The sequence below is a fragment of the Panthera onca genome, chromosome A1 (assembly GCF_046562875.1).
Source record: "Panthera onca isolate mPanOnc1 chromosome A1, mPanOnc1 haplotype 2, whole genome shotgun sequence".
Classification (NCBI taxonomy): domain Eukaryota; kingdom Metazoa; phylum Chordata; class Mammalia; order Carnivora; family Felidae; genus Panthera; species Panthera onca.
The window spans coordinates 13,659,387-13,677,884 of record NC_138339.1 but is presented as its reverse complement, the minus strand read 5'-3'; the positions used below and the strand labels follow the sequence as shown (position 1 = coordinate 13,677,884).

At 48.4% G+C, this 18,498-nt stretch overlaps 1 protein-coding gene across 4 annotated transcripts in view; it reads left to right on the top strand.

Annotated features, from left to right (window-relative positions):
- The window catches only part of MYO10 (myosin X), a 229,358-nt gene that overhangs the window by 108,390 nt on the left and 102,470 nt on the right, over nt 1–18,498 (top strand). For all 4 annotated transcript variants that reach the window (XM_078444495.2, XM_078444497.2, XM_078444491.2 and 1 more), the window contains one exon: nt 7,013–7,200. In XM_078444495.2, coding sequence (XP_078300621.2) covers nt 7,013–7,200 — 188 coding nt within the window. The remainder of the gene's footprint in view (nt 1–7,012; nt 7,201–18,498) is intronic.

The following is an 18,498-nucleotide window of genomic DNA, read 5'->3' as shown; positions in this document are numbered from 1 at the left end:
TATGTCGCCTCTGGAAACCTGCGTGCCTTTCATTCTCTCCCTTACTAAATGGTCTGTAATTTGTCACCAGAATATTTTTCTCAACCTGGGTTGAAATTGGAAGGCGCATATGCCTCTTGTTACTACCCTTAATTCTGTGCTTATTTTCAGATCGCTCCCTGATACTATAAAAAAGAGATTAACGTATTCTATCAGCACCAAAATTCTCGTATCTTTTTAATTTTTAAAATGTTTAGTGGCCATCAAATACACATAAACTTTGTCATCCTGACCATTTGAAAGTGTATAGTTCAGTAGCGTTAAGTATGTGCACATCGTTTTGAATCTTTTAGAATGCTTGCAACTTCTGAAACTGAAACTCTGTTCCCATGAACTTCCACATTCCCCACTCGTCAGCCCACGGCAACTGCCTCTCTCCTTTCTGTTTCTACGAAGTTGACTACTCTAGGTACCTCGTTTCAGTGGAATCCCACGATAGTCGTCCTTCGGTGACTGATTTATTTCACTTAGCGGAACGTCCATGTTGTGTGTGTCAGAGATTTCCTTCCTTTTTTAAGGCTGCATAATACTCCAGTGTATGTGTGTATCACAGTTTGCTTATCCATTCATCCATGGGTGGATGCTTGGGTTGCTGACACCTTTTAGCTACTGGGTAGTATTTTTTATATGCTCTGTAGAATGCAAAGTTTGAAAACCCATTCTTCCCTCAGGAGTACAGCAAAGAGAACAAGAAAGTGCTTGGAGAACGTGCATTGAAGGAAAATCTGGAACAGATTCAAGACCTGTTATAAATGTGTGTAGCTTAGCTCTCTTTGCTTAGAGTATTTAACATGGTCTAAACTGTAGGGATTTTCTTTCTTTCCCTTTCTTTCTTTCTTTCTTTCTTTCTTTCTTTCTTTCTTTCTCCCCCCCCCTCCCCTCCCCTCCCCTCCCTCATAGATTATGTGTTTTATATGCTGGAAGCCTCAACCACAAAGTGGAAGGGGCCCAACAGGAGTGCCTGCATTCTTAGAGTCCTGTTGGAATATAGCCATATGCCAACAGATGCTTGATCTTTTGAAATCGGATTCAGCAATTTTAGCCTTAAGTGCTCTCTCTGCGCCCATCAAGAAGGGTCCTGAACATTGTGGGGACAGAGGAATTCAACCCTTCGTCTGGTTTAATGATACAGATGTGTGCATGGGGTGTGAAGCATTGTCACATAGTTAAGGACACGTAGCTGCCAAGGGGCTCCTCACTTACTTGGATGGTGAAAGCTTTCAGCGGTCGAAACGCACATCGTTTTGAATGTGTGTCTCATCTCCCGCAGTATGTGGTGTGTGCTGTGCACAGTAAAATAAAAGCCTGGCTTGGTGGCTTCCATCGCCTGTACAGCAAAACGATCTGTCTGCAAAGGGCGCAGACCCTCCTAGCACCTTCAGCCGCTCCTCTCGTGGAGGAACCGGAGGAACAGCAGTTTCAGAAGGAGACGCCCTTGAGATTTGGAGCCCCCCTCAACTGGTGCTACGTGGGGCGCGTGGCAAGGTCGAGAGGCCGCAGTGGGAGAAGTAGTCGGGAGCTCCGATCCGGGGCGGGGTTAGTGGACTTAAGACTGTCTGCCCAGGGGCGCCTGGGTGGCGCAGTCGGTTATGCGTCCGACTTCAGCCAGGTCACGATCTCGCGGTCCGTGAGTTCGAGCCCCGCGTCGGGCTCTGGGCTGATGGCTCGGAGCCTGGAGCCTGTTTCCGATTCTGTGTCTCCCTCTCTCTCTGCCCCTCCCCCGTTCATGCTCTGTCTCTCTCTGTCCCAAAAATAAATAAAAAACGTTGAAAAAAAAAAATTAAAAAAAAAAAAAAAAAGACTGTCTGCCTCATTTGGTGCGGGCATCGTTTTCATAGGCTGAGAGATGGAAAAAGGCCAAAAATCCCTAAAAGAGTAAATTAGGTTCACTAACCTGGGTTTGGGAACACAAAGGCACGTGCTATATAGGCTTCCAGAAGTATTCCATCAACATGGGAAAAATCAGGCATTCTTGTGTAAAGGGATGAAAGTCTATTTTTTGTAATATTTATGTGGAACTTCTAATTTCTCAAGAATGTGTAATAAAGAACCACATTTTCTTTTTCTTTATTTTTTTTAAATAAAGTTTACTTATTTATTTTGAGAAAGTGAGCAAGCAGTGGGCGAGGTGGGAGGAAAGAGAGAGAGAGGGGGGGGGGGGGGGAGAGAGAGAATCCCAAACAGGCTCCACACCGCCAGCATGGAACCCGATGCGAGGCTCGAACCCACGAACCGTGAGATCATGACCCGAGCTGAAACCAAGAGTTGGACACTTAACCAGTCGAGCCACCCAGGTGCCCCAGGACCAGTTTTCTCGATGGCAGTTCACTAGATTGAAAGACGAGGGACGTGTTTCCGCATCTTGCTGTGAAAATCAGACACGGAGATCAATATTGTTTCCGGAGAAGTGTGCTCAAGCTGTGTGGCAGTGATTATGCTCGGTGGGGAGGATGTCATGATGCGTTAGTGGGTCCGCCGTGCATGACCACCGATGGAGTGTTTGCCAGTTCTGCAGACCGCTTTTCTGTTGCACAAATGCTTGTTCAGAGTGCCTGGCTTCCCTTCCCCTCTAGAATCGCTGCGGGTTGGGGGATGGGGATGTCCTAGCTACCAACCACACTGTTCTGAAACACTTTACAGACTGCAATGCGAGTTACTTAAAAGCAGGCCTAAGACCATTTGGAATGTTCCAACTTGATCTGTGCTAACAAGCTTCTAATGCCCTTGGATTCCCTGCCCCCGTACAAAAACCGTGTCATCCACACTTCCGGGATGAGTGATCTCTTAAGTGATACTGCATGACCATTGGGGTGGCCCAACCAAGGAGGGGACAGCGGGCCTACGAGATTGTGACCAAGAGAATCACTTTCAAAGTAAAGCATTTGTAAAAAGGTTATGATACCCTGAATGAGTAAATCGATACTTTCTTTTTTTTTTTTTAATTTTTTTTTTTTTTAACATTTATTGATTTTTGAGACAGAGAGAGACAGAGCATGAACGGGGGAGGGGCAGAGAAAGGGAGACACAGAATCCGAAGCAGGCTTCAGGCTCTGAGCCGTCAGCACAGAGCCCGACGCGGGGCTCGAACTCCCGGACCGCGAGATCACGACCTGAGCCGAAGTCGGCCGCTTAACCGACTGAGCCACCCAGGCGCCCCCGGATCATTCTTTAAAAAGTGTGTTGTTAACGGGTTAATATCCTAATATTAATTTAATGCGCAGTTTGATACTGTGTGGCTTTTATATTTTACTTGTAAGTGAGAAAGAGTATTGTGGTGTGTGCCTGCTGAGCTGTTTTAAGAGGGAAGCCTTTAGTGTCTTGATTTCTGCCAACGGAGGAAAAAAGTAAGAACGTATCTCACAGAAAAATGAACAGTTTTGAGATTTCCAGAAGCAGAGTAGTCAGGGCACCTGGCTGGCTCAGTCAGAAGAGCATGTGACTCTTGATCTAGGGGTCATGAGTTTGAGCCCCACATTGGGTGTAGAAAGTACTTAAAAATAAACGAACTTTAAAAAATATGCTTAAAAATAATCATTCCGCTACCAAAAGGTAGAAACAGCTCTGACATTTTAGACAACGTAGTGGAAGGGGCTAAGGCACCCAGAGCCTCGACACCGTCTGCCTGCCCGCTTTATCTCTGCAAACAGTTGACATGAAGGAAGGCACCAGTGCCTGTGGTCAGAGCATTGATGGAAGACATATGGCCTCCTCCAGAGAACCAGGTGGTTCTCTGTTGTCCTTCAGAAGTAGGAGGCTTGGGCACCCGGGTGGCTCACTCAGTTGACCGTCTCTTGGTTTTGGCTCAGGTCATGATCTCATGGTTTGTGAGTTTGAGCCCCGAGTCGGGCTCTGCACTGATAGTTCAGAGCCTTCTTGGTATTCTCTCTCTCTCTCTCTCTGTCTCTTTCTGTCTCTGTCTCTCTCTCCTCTCTCCCCCCACCCCATGTTTGCATGCTCACACGCTCTCTCTCAAAATAAACATAAAAAATATGTTTATGAGACTTTCCTTCCCCAGAGGAGAAAGCAGTCCCGTCTGTATGGCCAAATCTTGCCCACAGTGCTCTGGCAGGGGAAGATGGGCTTTCTAGAGAGTTGAGGTTTCCAAAGACCTGAACATTTACCCATTAACGTGCTATGTCTTCTTCTGTTAATTGAGGAGATATTATCATAACCGAAAATGAACCACTTTAGAGTATACGATTCAGTGGTATTTCGTACACCCACAGTTCTTGTGCAGCCAGCCTCCCTGTCTAGTTCTAAAATATTTCCATCACCCTTAACGGAACCCTAGACCCACTAAGCGGTCACCCCCTACTTCTGGCCTCCTCCTCCCCCTGCCCATAGTAACTACCACCGGTCGTCTGTCTTTATGGATTTACCTCTTCCGGATACGTGAACTTTCAGGTCTGACTTCTCCAACTTGGTGTAATGTTTCCCGTGTTCTTCATTGTTCTTCTGGATACGTGAACTTTCAGGTCTGACTTCTTTAACTTAGTGTGATATTTGCGATGTTCTCCATTGTAACACGTGTCAGCACTTTATGCCTTTGTGTGGCTGAATAATAGTCCGTTGTATGGACGTACCATTTCTTGTGTACCGGCCCCTCTGATCGTTGGCACTCGGGTGGTTTCCACTGTTAGGTAAGTGCGAAAAACGCTATTATTTGTTGGAGAGCCTGTTTTTAATTCTTTGGGGTCTATATCTAGGAGTTGGTCATACGGTAATAATTCTTTGATGTTTTTTAACCTTTTTTGGTTCAAAACGTTCCCAAAACGTATTGGAAACCTCCTGACGTTTGGAAACAGTTCCACGGAGCATATGATGCCGAGCTGAGTGCTCGTGGCAGGCGCTCTGAAAGTGGTGATGGCTAAATGCTGCAGCGTCGCGTGTGGTACAGACGCTCTCAGGAGGGTCGCACCTTCTGCCTAGCGTCGCTTGCTTTTCCTTTCCTTGCTGCACTGCCGTGCCCTGCCAAGGGATATAAGACGTTTCTGCAAATTGGTTTGCTTTCTACCGCATACTGACTGCATAGGCGAACGTGCCACTGTTTCCCCGTGCCTCAGTTTCCGCATCTGAAAAATGGGAGTAGTAATGCTGCAGAGCTCGTTAGGCTCTGGTGAGTGTTACAGGGGCCCCATGTGGTGGTCGGCTCCGGAGGTCCTAACAAAGTATCACTGAGGGGGCGGCTTAAAGGGACACTGATCTTCTCACCGTTCTGGGGGCTGGAGGTCCTAGGTCAAGGTGTTGGCAGGGTTGGCTTCTCCCGAGGGCTCCTTCCTCGGCTTGCAGACAGCTGCCTTCTGTGTCCTCACATGGTCTTTGTCTGTGCACACACATCTGGTGTCTCTTTGAGCATGCAGCTTTCCTCCTGAAAGGATGCCAGTCCCGTTGGATGGGACCTGCCCTAACAGCTTCGTTTCAGTTTCATCATCTCTTTAGAGGCCTTCGCTCCAAGCGCGGTCCCCTTCCGAGGTATTAGGGGTCAAGGCTTCACCGCAGGAATTTTGGAGGCTCCCGTGCGGCCCCGAAGGCTCCACGAAGCACTTGGCACGGGGCCCCGTGCTCCGTAAAAGGTAGTGGTGGTGACTGGGGTCTGCTTCTACCCCTCTGTCTGCTGCTTCAGCCGTGTCTGGGCCGGGAAGCCCGATAACCGCACTCCGTTAGCGTTTCTGGCGGGAGTACAAGCGGACGGTTTTCTGCACGTGAAGGAGGCAGCAGGCCTCACATTTTAATGATCGTGGCCTCAGCTTTGCTGCTCTGAGGAGCTTGATTCATTTCTAGCTTGGGTTTTGTTCCAGAAGGGTTAAGATTGTCTGGCATCTAAGTCCCAGATCACTTATTCAGCACCAGTATTTTCAAAACGGTCTTGGTTTTTAAAAGTTACGGTTAAGGGGTCCCTGGGTGGCTCGGTCAGTTAAGTGACCCACCCTTGATTTTGGCCCAGGACGTGGTCTCGCGGTTCATGTGATCGAGCTCCACGTCGGGCTCTGTGCTGACAGCACGGAGCCTGCTTGGGATTCTCTCTCTCCCTCTCTCTCTGCACCCCCAACTCATGCATGCGTATGCTCTCTCTCTCTCTCTAAATAAACAGTTTAAAAAGGTATGGTTAAATATGCATGACATACAATTTACCATTTTGACTTTTAAAAGAAGTCTTTTTTAAAAAAAATTTTTTTTAATGTTTATTTTTGAGAGAGAGACAGAGAGACAGAGCACAAACAGGGGAGGGGCAGAGAGAGAGGGGCACACAGAATCCGAAGCAGGCTCCAGGCTCTGAGCTGTCAGCACAGAGCCCGACACGGGGCTGGAACCCACAAACTGTGAGATCGTGACCTGAGCCAAAGTTGGAGACTTCACCGACTGAGCCACCCAGGCACCCCCATGTCGACTGTTTTTAAGTGAACAATTCAGTGCTTTAAATGCATTTGCAATGCTGTGTGACTATAACCACTGTCTATCTCTAGAAGCTTCTTACTATCTCAAACAGAAACTCTGCGCCCGTTAAACAGTAACTCTCCGTTCCCCTCTCCCCCAGCCCCTCGGCGTCTCTCTAGTTCTTTAACCCTGCTGTTTCCTGATAGACACCCAACCGGAAAGAAGATGGGAGTGGACAGTCCTCTGTGCCTGGGACAGGGGAGCAGGGATTTGGGCCTCCGGTTTGCCTTTCACTGTGAGTCCTCTTTGAAATGGCTCCCTTTGTCTGTACAGGATGCCAAGGTTTTATCCCAGAGGCGTCTGGGAAACGTGTGCAGAGGGGAACCCCGTCTTTCCCCTTCACGTACCCTCAGGTGGATTCCGGGAAAGCCCGGGACGGGTGGCTTTGGGGAGTTGTGGCCGCCCTCCCCTTCCGAGTGTGGACCAGCACGGAGCCGCATCCAGACTCTTCTGTCTCTGCCCCAGCGCGCACCCCCCGGCCCCCCGGCGCCCCGTATAACCTGGCGTTCCTCTGTCTCCCCCTCCCGTGTGCTTGCAGACCTACATCGGCTCCATCATTGCCTCGGTGAACCCCTACAAGACCATCGCTGGCCTGTATGAGCGTGCCACCATGGAGTGCTACAGCAAATGCCACCTGGGGGAGCTGCCCCCCCACGTCTTCGCCGTCGCCAACGAGTGCTACCGCTGCCTGTGGAAGCGTCACGACAACCAGTGTGTCCTCATCAGGTAACCGTCCCCCGTGAGGCCGGCGGAGGGACGGGAAGGGGACCCCCCCCGGAGAGCTGGTGCCTCTGCCGGCCCCCAGAGCACGAAACCCGCTCAGAACGTTCACGAGAAACAGGTCTACTAGGTGCCTCGGTTTCTCCAGTGGAGTTTTCTCTTTTGAGTGGCTTGATCCCTACGGCCTTCAAAAGACCCAGGCTCGCTTAGAAAAAAAAAGCAAGACGTACCAAAGTTGTTCACTCTGGGCCTCAGAAGAATTACTCCCTTCTTTTTCTTTTTCTTTCTTTTTTTTTTTTTTTTCACTACGTGCCTTAATTATTCTTTGGTTTATTCCATTGTGGCATGGTCCTTTTATACATTTAAGAAAACGCGTAATTCTTTCAAAATTAAAAAGTTACAGGTATGCTAGAGTGAGAATGTATATTTGAGCAAGAGATCTTTCTTTGTCTGATTTGATAAGTTGCACAGAATTGCCCAAGTTGAAGAACTTTAATGATTTTGCACTGGGTGTTCCTGAAGTGTACCTTTGAATTCGCGACAGAAAAGGCACTTGCCGTGTGTGTGCTGAGGAAATGATGGAAGGACGTGTTTATTTCCCTTTTTCTGGCAACGGAATAGGGTCTTGACACCTCTGTTTCAGCCAAGTTGTACTCATTTCTTAAACTACCAAAAGGCCCACTGTCACAACCGATCACTAGGAAACTGTCTCAAAAAGCAATAGAGTACATTTCCTTAAACATATTTCTTGGGGCGCCTGGGTGGCTCAGTCGGTTAAGCGTCCGACTTCAGCTCAGGTCATGGTCTCACGGTTTGTGAGTTCGAGCCCCGTGTCGGGCTCTGTGCCGACAGCTCGGAGCCTGGAGCCTGCTTCGGATTCTGTGTCCCCGTCTCTCTCTCTGCCCCTCCCCTGCGTGTGTGCACGCTCGCTCGCTCTCTCTCTCTCTCAAAAATACACATTAAGACAGGTATTTCTTAATTTTTACTAACTAATTTCAGATTGGCCTCATCACTTAAACTCTAGGGACATCCAATTGGATCTTTCTATTCCTTATAACACCCCGGGACGATATTCGCAGCAGATGTGCTGAGCCTCCCTGCCAGTGAGGTTTCCGTGCAGTTACCGAAGCCTGGATTCTTTCCTGCTGCCAGGCCTGCATTCACGGAGCACGGCCGTCACTGAGAACCTGTGGTGTACCAAAACGGCTGGTGTGAAAGATAGTGGCTTCTGTTTTTGGTGACTTTCTAGTCCCAACTTGTGGCTAAAGAAGTCTATTATTTCAAGCGGGAAGGACAAGGCCGTTTGGATTTGGAGGAGATGTTCAATGAGACCCTCCTTTCCCCCTCCGGATTTCTGATCCCATGGAAGTGAGACCGATGGGGAGCCATATGTTAACTTTAGACTTGCAGCCAGTGTGGGGCTCGCTAACACCGCAGCCCCGGATTAGACGGAACCCCCTGATCCGGATACAGGGCAGGTCAGCGGTGGCCACGATCACGATCACTGCGGGAAGCCAGTTCGCTGACCAGCCCTCCCCCCTCTCCCCCTGCCCCCCGGCTCACCTGTCGGGGAAGCCGTCCTTGCTCCTGTAGGGAGGAAAGGGGGAGCATAGGGGCACGGGGAAGGGAACCGGGGGGCCCCCAGCCGACGACGTTTGGGAGACACAGTGTCCCACGCGGTATGTGTTTGGGGATGAATGTGCTCACGGGGTTTGAAGCCTGGCTGTGAGGTGGACGCCGGGCAGGAACTTTTCAGGCATCAACTCACTGAAACCTTCCGACGGCCCTTTGGTGCGTGTGGCTGTTCTGTGGTATTTGCGGGCGCCACACGCAGAAAACTGCTTGAGGGATTGTATTCTTCTGACCGTTTTCACCCGTTGGCCTTGTGCACGGGTCCTTGCTTTTTGTAACAGGTCAGAATTTATACCACTAGAGCAGCAGAACGTTGCCTTCCTCTTCCTCGTTTGACCTCACTCTCTGCCTCTTGTAGGGGAGGGAAGCATCCGGGCAGGTACACTCTCTTGGCTTTATCACTTTTATGGTGCTCACGTCCTGGGCGGTGCAAGTAACTTGGATAGAGGGGCTACCCATTTAGTTAGGGAAGCAAATATGAATCGTTATGACTTGCGGCCAGTCGAAATGACGCTATTCGGGGTGCCTGGGTGGCTCAGTCGGTTAAGCGGCCGACTTCAGCTCAGGTCGTGATCTCGCGGTCCGTGGGTTCGAGCCCCGCGTCGGGCTCTGTGCTGACAGCTCAGAGCCTGGAGCCTGTTTCAGATTCTGTGTCTCCCTCTCTCTGATCCTCCCCTGTTCATGCTCTGTCTCTCCCTGTCTCAAAAATAAATAAAATGTTAACAAAAATTTTTTTTAAAAAAAGAAATGACACTATTCAGTGTATTTTTTTAAAAAGGGAGGGCGGCTTTCAAGGGTCCCATTGCCAGTAAAGGAACTTGCCCTGTGACTTCAAGCACATTGTTTGAAGCCTCTTCCAGATGACTTCAGCAAGGCTCAGAACTTAGAGTTTAAGATCACCATTTCAGCCTGCAGAAAATAATTTAATAAGATGAACAGAAAGAAAGAAAACGTCTATTTTAAGAAGATTGAATGGTTTTCCGCACTCAGGTACCTATTTGCCACTGATAATGGCCTGTGTTACCCACTTTCATTGGAAAAAAATGAGAGGATCCCTTGTCTGTCGCTTACTTGCTCGACAGAGCAGCTTAGGAAGAAAGTGAAAAATCAAATGAGATCATTGTGCGTGTGTGCCTGTGCGTGTGCGTGCGTGTGTGTGTAATAAAACGGAAAGGGGTTGGCATTTTCACGCCAAAGACTGTGGTATTTAAAATAAGGGGGGAGGTAGAGGGTGAGTGGATCCCGGCTAGAAAGCTCTCATTGTGAAATACTGATGTGAACAGAGTAACTGTATTTATCTAAATTAACTCAGGAAATGGAGTCTTTAAGAATAGAGTTCTCATTAAAGTGTGTCTTGTTTAATCTCTCCAGTTGTTTTTTTTTTTTTTTTTTAATGGGGATTGGGGCTGTGGGAATTTACAGAAAATTGAGTATAAAAATAAAAATTGCAGGTTACTGTAGCCCCGTGTAGATTTCCTCAGGCGTGATCTGCCCCCTGGTGGATACAATGTGTTTTACTACTTTGCAAACCTTTTCTCATGAGATACCTTAAAATCAGAAAGTAGGCCTGTTTGGAATTAGGACTTCAGACATCAGTTATTCCCTCATTTCTCGAGCCTGGGTCCCTTGGCCAAGGTCCCCATCTCTTTGGTGGCAAGCTGAGTCTCTAGGCTTCTAGCCCAAGCCTCTCGTGTTGGTTTTACTTAGGAGGTTGTTACCTCTCCTAAGCTCTAATTTTGCCTTTTTGTGCACATTTAAGCAAATGCTTATGCTGTTATAGTTTTTAAAATATCAATCTATGTTTGAAACTTGAGACTTTTTCTGTTTTTTTCATCTAGCTGGCAAGATCAGCATTTGATTTTTTTGATCTGGTACATTCTACGTTGACCTCAGTTTCTCACACCTTGATTGGACAGGCAGGGTTTAGTTTATCAGGGCCTATCAGGATACATGACCTTTTCAGGTGTGTCGTGTAAGGCAGGCCTGTGCCTGATTCATCCATGAACCTCACTGTCCGTGTGTCTGGTAAGAGGGCCAGCATTCAACCGGGGTGTCCAGAGTGGCTGGGTTTAGGACCTTTGCTTCCTTTGCATGTTTGGTGTTCCAAAACTGGAGCGATTTCTTTTCCATTCTGGAATGATAATTAAGTGTTCCATCTTTTTCTGTTTCTAGTGATGTACTTAGAAATGATGGGGTTGGAACAGTGAACAAAACTTCTGTCCTGGATTAGAAGGGCACCAACCTGGGGCGCCTGGGTGGCTCAGTCGGTTAAGTGTCTGACTTCCGCTCAGGTCATGATCTCATGGTCCCTGAGTTCAAGCCCGGCGTCGGGCTCTGTGCTGATGGCTCAGAGCCTGGAGTCAGCTTCGGATTCTGTGTCTCCCTCTCTCTCTTTGGCCCCTTCCCCTGCGCATGCTTGCACTCTCTCTCTCTCTCTCTCTCTCTCTCTCTCAAAAAATAACATTAAAATATTTTTTTAAAAGGCACCAACCTGAATTAGGCATGAGGCATGCATGCCTCGTGCTCATGTAATATGGCAGGTTGCTGTGCTAGAATTTGGGGATTAAGAAAAAATGAAATAAAATCCAATCGTTGCCTTCAGGAACTTCTCCTCTGATGGGAAGAAACTGATAGAGCTAAGTAATTTCAATATAGGCTACCAAAAGCTATACTAGAAATGTGTCCATGGTCACTCAGAGAGGAGGTGGTAGGTCCTCAGGAAGGAACTCGGTCAGTACTTCATGGAGAAAAGGGTGTATGGTTATGAGTCAGAGAACGTGTGGGAATATGGCCGGCATGAAGGAGAGGAAGGGCACAGAAGCCCTTGTAAAAGCATCGATGTTTGCACCAACAAGGGTAGTTAGGAAGTAGAAAGTAGCCCATGAGGCTGTGGGGTTTGCTGAGGGACACGAAGGGCTGGGGCTGGAAAGGCAAGGCAAGGGAATTGAAAGACACGTGTGTGCGTCACCCCCAGACAAGCCCAAGAGGACTTTCCGTGGGGACACTGAGGCTCTGTGCTGTTAAGTGACTTTCCAGAGGCCTCAGCTGTGAGCAGTAGACCCAGGATTGAGCTCCAGTCTCCCCGTGTCATTTTAGAACGGACTCCTCCTTGCTGGTGCAGGACACGTGTTCAGGGCTTTGTCCTGCTTGCGGAGACCCGTGCGCTGAATCCCGTGCAGGCAGACACTTGCCTGAGTCCTCTGGCAAGCAAGGGAGTGACTGACGTAGATCTCAAGAGCATCGTGTGAATTAAGAATTTGATTCACACAGGACTGAGAATGTTGGTCAGGTGTTCACAAAGTGTTCTACGAGGAGCCAGGAGTATATACTTCAAGCGTCGTGAGTCGGTCTTGTTACAACTACTCGACTCTGCCCTTTGAGGACGAAAACACTCACAGGCTGGTCTGTGTTCCAATAAAACTTTATTTATAAAAACAGGCAGCAGAGCGGATCTGGGGCCATAGTTTGTGGGCACCAGGGCAGGTATCTGGGAGACTAGCCTGTGTGGGTGGGTAAAGGGCCTTGTTCACATCGAGGGGCCCTTTCCTTCATGTGGGTTCAGAATCCCTCCTCTCTGCTTTCTTGCGGGCTTTGCTCTCTGTCTTTGGGCCTCCCTGCCCCCTGATTCTCTGATTTCTCCCTTTCTACTGGATCCTTGGCATTTCTAGTACGTTCCATCCTTTAAAAAAATATATTCACCTTTGGTTCCGTATCGCCCTTAGGCCCCACACCTCCCCCACTCCTTCCATGGTGCGCCATCATTGTGGGTCTCTTCCTTGTTCCCTGGGGCTCCCCAGTCATCCTCCACCAGCTCCTCTTCCGTCAACCTTTCCGTCTCCGGGTGTGCAGGACTCCCAGGTCTCAGACCCCTCCACCCTCCCCCGCAAGTTTCTCCTCTGATTCCAGATGTATGTCCAAGTGCCTCTGAGGTCCCATCACAGAGATGGCTCATGGGCATCTCAGAGCACGTCCTACATTCATCCGAAGCTTCTCCCAGACGTGTGTTCCTCCTCTCCTGTTCTCATGCTCAGCAAGTGGACTCCATGCCACCGGGTCACAAGCCTGAGGTCAAGAAGTCCTTCTTGGAACTAGAAGTTCTTCTCCTCTACATGCCCTCTCCCGCCCCCCCCATTAAGGTAAAATCGTACACAGTAAAGCACCCCGATCTCACGGAGACTGCTTCCTGGGTTTTGCCAGCTGTGCAGGCCTGTGTCGCAACACTAGGATCATCCCCCTGGCAAGCTCCCCGGGCTCTCAGGAGTCCTTCCCTGCATGTCGCTGTCCCTTACCACCCTCCTGACCGGGGCTGTCCGTGTCGTTCTACCCCCACCCCCCACCATCTTTCCCGGGGCCGCTCACTTCTCGTCTCCGCCGCCCCCTCTCTTAACTCCCCTTCTGTCCTCACGTCTGTCTCCCTGCGTCCTCTCCGGCCTCCCTCCATGCATTCACCACACTCCATACTCTGCACAGAGCGATTCTTTAAAACCATGAACTTGGTCATGACCGCCTCCTGCTCAAAAAACTGCCTTGTGACTTTGATTCTGCCTATGAAAACTTCTCAAAGCTTTTAATATGGCCTGTGAGGCCCCCATATCAGTGATTGGGGTTATTTTTCTTTTCTTTCTTTCTTTTTTATTTATTTATTTTTTTTGTTTTCATAGTTTTTTGTTTTGCTTTCAGCAGGCTAAGCTCATGTTGGTTCTGGGAGAACACGTGTTCTCTGAAGCCCATGTTTGTGTCAGCAGTCATGTTGGTACCAAGGGTTAGAACCGTAATTGCCATGGGCTAATGAGAAAAATGTAGGACTGGATGTGTAAGCGATGTGTTTGCTTTTCGTGGAGGTAGAATAACATCGTAATCGCTGTACGAGTCACTGTTGTACGGCGGCTAGAAGAAAGGAACAAGGTGGAAGAAACGAGGCACCACGCCACCCGTGGTGGAAGAAAGACACCAGCCTCCGCACCCAGGTAGTGAGACCGTCACACTACAAAGCGGTGACGCTAACCAGTAGGTTAGAATTAGTCCTGTTCATTTGGATTTTTTTTTTTTTGTTTGGCGTTCTACTTTTGCTTGTATTCTTTTTTTTTTTTGATTTAACTTTATTTTTTATTTCTTAAGATGTACATCCAAATTAGTATATAGTGAAGCAATGATTTCAGTAGATTTCTTATGCCCCTTACCCATTTAGTCCATCCCCCCTCCCACCACCCCTCCAGCAACCCTCAGTTCGTTCTCCATGAGTCTCTTCTGTTTTGTCCCCCTCCCTGGTTTTATATTATTTTTGTTTCCCTTCCCTTATGTCCATCTGTTCTGTCTCTTAAAGTCCTCATAGGAGTGAAGTCATATGATTTTTGTCTTTCTCTGACTATTTCACTTAGCATAATACCCTCCAGTTCCACCCACGTAGTTGCAAATGGCAAGATTTCATTCTTTTTGATTGCTGGGTAATACTCCATTGTATATATATATATATACCACATCTTCTTTATCCATTCATCCCTCGATGGACATTTGGGCTCTTTCCATGCTTTGGCTATAGTCGATGGTGCTGCTATAAACATGGGGGTGCATGTGTCCCTTCAAAACAGCACACCTGTATCCCGTGGATAAATGCCCAGTAGTGCAATTGCTGGGTCGTAGGGTAGTTCTGTTTTTAGTTTTTTGAGGACCTTCCATCCTGTTTTCCAGAGTGGCTGCACCAGCTTGCATTCCCACCAGCAATGCAAAAGAGATCCTCTCTCTCCACAGCCTCGCCAACATCTGTTGTTGCCTGAGCTGTTAATGTGAGCCATTCTGACAGGTGTAAGGTGGTATCTCATTGTGGTTTTGATTTGTCTTTCCCTGATGATGAGTGATGTGGAGCAGTTTTTCATGTGTCGGTTGGCCGTCTGGATGTCTTCTTTGGAGAAGTATTACTTTTGCTTGTATTCTTAAGTTTGGCTTTCTAGTTCTGTGATTACGGTTCTCAAGGATAGAAGGGGATACCTAGTTCTGGGTATCACTGTGCTGTAATATACGTGTTCTGTCGTATTCTCCACATTACCTAGCAGTAACTCAGTTCTGAGACTGTCTACCTGGAGATGATGTCTCATCCCACAGGTTAAGGGCTCGGTCCCCCAAGACTGCCGTCTCCGTGTTCCCCACCCCCCACTTCAGGTACCAGTCACAATTCCGAGTTGTCACCTGTGCTGCTGATTCGCCGGGCTATAGATTGGAGGTTCCAACGGATCCACTCCTTTGTGTGATTAATTTGCTAGAGTGGCTCACAGAACTCAGGAAACCAGTTTCCTTACTGGATTACCGGTTTATTATAAAAGGATATGACTCAGAAAGAGCTGGAAGAGATGGCTAGGATGAGATCTGGGGAAAAGGCCATCGGCTTCCCTCCAAGGGTTCACCAATCCGGAAGCTTCCGGAACAACATCTCCCACCCCCATTTTCGTGGATTTCTATGCCAGCTTCATCACCTAGGCATGAACGATTAAATCATTGACTATGGGTACTGAATTCAATCTCTTGCCCCTCTCCCCTCCCCGAAGGCCAGTGGTGGGGGGAGGAATTGAAAGTCCCAACCTTCTAGTTCTGTTATTGGCTCCCCTGGCAACCAGCCCCCCCCCCCCCCCAGTCTTTGATTACCTGGGCGCTTTCCAAAAGTCACCTCATTAACATAACAAATGATATCTTTATTGCTGTCATCATTTAGGAAATTCCAAGTGTGTTAGGAGCTCTGTCAGAAAGGAGGATGAGGACCCAGTATATATTATAATAAATAATCACACTATCACACATATTTAGCATGTATATTATATGCTGCATAGATGTTAATAATGATGGTTAACTTGAAAATGTCTGGATTGGGGGTGATTGGTGATCTTCCTCACCACTCTACTCCCTTATTTAATGTTTGTTTGTTTGTTTGTTTAGAGAAAGAGTGAATAAGGAGGGGGTGGGGGCGGTGGGGGGGGGGGGGGGGAAGAGAATCCCAAGCAGGCTCCCTGCCATCAGCCCAGAGCTTGACACAAGGCTCGAACTCACAAACCTGTGAGATCACGACTGGGGCTGAAATCAAGAGTCGGACACTTACCCAGTGGAGACACCCAGGTGCCCCGCTATTAAAAGAACTACTTGACGGGACAGCAGTGACCTCTCAGTGGGGCCCTACTGTCCTCCCTTCAGTCCCCTGGACTTTGGCCCTGCTGGCTGCTTTTCCTTCCTCCAGGGCACTGAGCAGGGTCCTCCCGTGGGTCTCCCCGCTCTCCCTTCAATTTTCACCCACTTGTCTCCGGTGCATGTTTTCATTTTTTGGTCTCCCTATCAGTGTGCTGCCCGACCCTCCTGCTCCCCCAAAAAAGGTCTTTACTGAGCCCTTACCGTCCACCTAAATCTGAACTTTCCTGTCCTCTGGGACGCTTGTGACTCCTTGCTCGGTATCTTTGTGCTGCTAGATCACAGACAGACTGTGCCATTTCGCGCATCCCTGCTTTCTGAGCCCTCAGTGCAGCCTGACACGTAGCAGGTGCACAGATGTTTAAGGAGGGAAGGAATTACCTGCAGAGATGCTCTTCCTCCATTGCTTCGAAGATTACCTTGATTTGACCCTCAATAAACTTTTCACGTCACAGGCAGGGGGGGGGAGGAGGAGGAGGGAGAAGTGGAGGAGGGGGGAGTGTTACTTAAAGGTGTATGACCCGCGGAGAGTCCTGTCACCTTGTGATCAGGTTACCTTTCCTCTCTGCCTTGTTCAGGTAACACTTCCGTGTCTCCATATATGGTAGCCCCCACCTGTCCCCTCCTACTACGGTCCTCTCTGAATTTTGTGAAACTGCTTTCAAGAGTAGCAGTTCCCAAACCTGGCCTCATGGTAGAATCCTCTGGAAATTTTTATTTTTTTTTTAATTTTAATTTTTTTTAACTTTATTTATTTTGAGAGAGACAGAGTACAAGTGGGGGAGGGTGAGGGAGAGAGGGAGACAGAGAATCCCAAGTCGGCTCCACGCTGCCTGCGCAGAGCCCGATGTGGGGCTCAAACCCACGAGACCGGGAGATCACGACCTGAGCTGAAACCAAGAGTTGGACTCGTCACCAACTGAGCCACCCAGGCACCCCTGGAAATTTTTTTTAAAAATACCGACAGTTGAGTTCTACACCTTACGGTTCAGGTTAGAGGTGTATTAGGTGATTCTGATGTGCAACCAAGTTTGAGAACTGTGGTCACAGAGCACCGTTCAAGTCGGGGTTTTATTTTGTTTCAAGTTTTAATTCTGTGCCAGAAAAGATGTACTTAAAGAAGGTGCTTGAAAAAAGTATGCTAGAGTGAGAAAAAATGTGACTGCAGATTGCTATAGATCGATAGCCATGACTGGTTCATGGCAATGAGAGTCTTGGGTTTTCTTCTCTTTGACCAAGTCTTGCTCTTGAATTTGAACCGTATCTGCTCTGTGATCGAATCTTTAACATGTTATATTTGTCAGGGTAAGCTAATGGCTGTAACAAACAGCACCCCCCCCCCCAATCTCAGGAACGTTACACAGGAATGCTTTACGTCTTGCTCATTTTGAAGCCCCACAAGGGAAGGTAAGAGACTTGACTTTATTCTGCGTGTCATTTTGTTTAGAGATGTGTCAACCCTGAGGGCACCCAGGTGGTGGGCATGGGAGGCGGAGCCCAGAGGACCATGAAGAAGGGAATTTTTACCCACCAGACAAGGAAATGGCACATGTCCCTCTCGCTCTGCTGTTCAGCTGCCCTTCTGTTCCACTGGCCACATTCAGTCCCTGTTACTCACGCATTGCTGTCCTTACTACCAGGGAGGTTGACACGTTGTCTGCTTCCTTGTGCTGGAGGACAAAGAAACGCATTTGGGGAACACGTGACATCATTTCTGTCTCATACGTTTTAACTAGAGGACTTGGTTTTTTAAGTTCTGTGTGTGTGTGTGTGTGTGTGTGTGTGTGTGTGTGTGTATGTGTGTGTGATAGAGTCAACAACTAGATAGATGTATATATATATTTTTTCAAATGCCAAGCATTACTTAAATCTCTTCTTGCAGTTTTTCTCTCTTAGTTTATGTCATTCATTCAGTGCTTGACTGCTGAATGCCCTCTGTGTGCCAGACCCTGGCCTAGACAGGTGCCAGTGACGTGAAGACGTGCGTACTAGCAAGAATCTGCTTGTTGGTAACAGAAAACCCAGCCGAAGTTGTCCCAACTCAGATAACACCGGGCAGGGCAGTTTCGGGTCTGGGGATTCAGCCACGCCTGCCGGACCTTCTCTGATTTTCTTGGCTTTTGCTTTATTGTCCCAAGATAGGTGTGGATTCCCAAGTACTGTCTGCAGCAGGGGGGAGGTCTCTGCCTGGTGTCTCTTGTGTGTACACAAAGCCCCCCACGAGCCCTTAGCACGCTCGACATGAAGTCTCTCCGGCTGGAGTCCTCGCATCTGCCCGGGATCTACCCTGTCACTTGCAGAGGGAACGGTGTTACTGAGAGTTGCCTAGACCAGTGTAGATTCCCCGTGGGTCTGTGGGACCCAGCCAGACGTGGCTGTTGTCATCTCTGAGTCACTCCCTTTCCTTTATTACGTGTGGTTAATCATTTCCCATTGCACCAGAATTCCTCTTGCGTAACTTCCCAGATCGTGGCACTCAACGAGGGCAGCTTTTTCAGGACCACG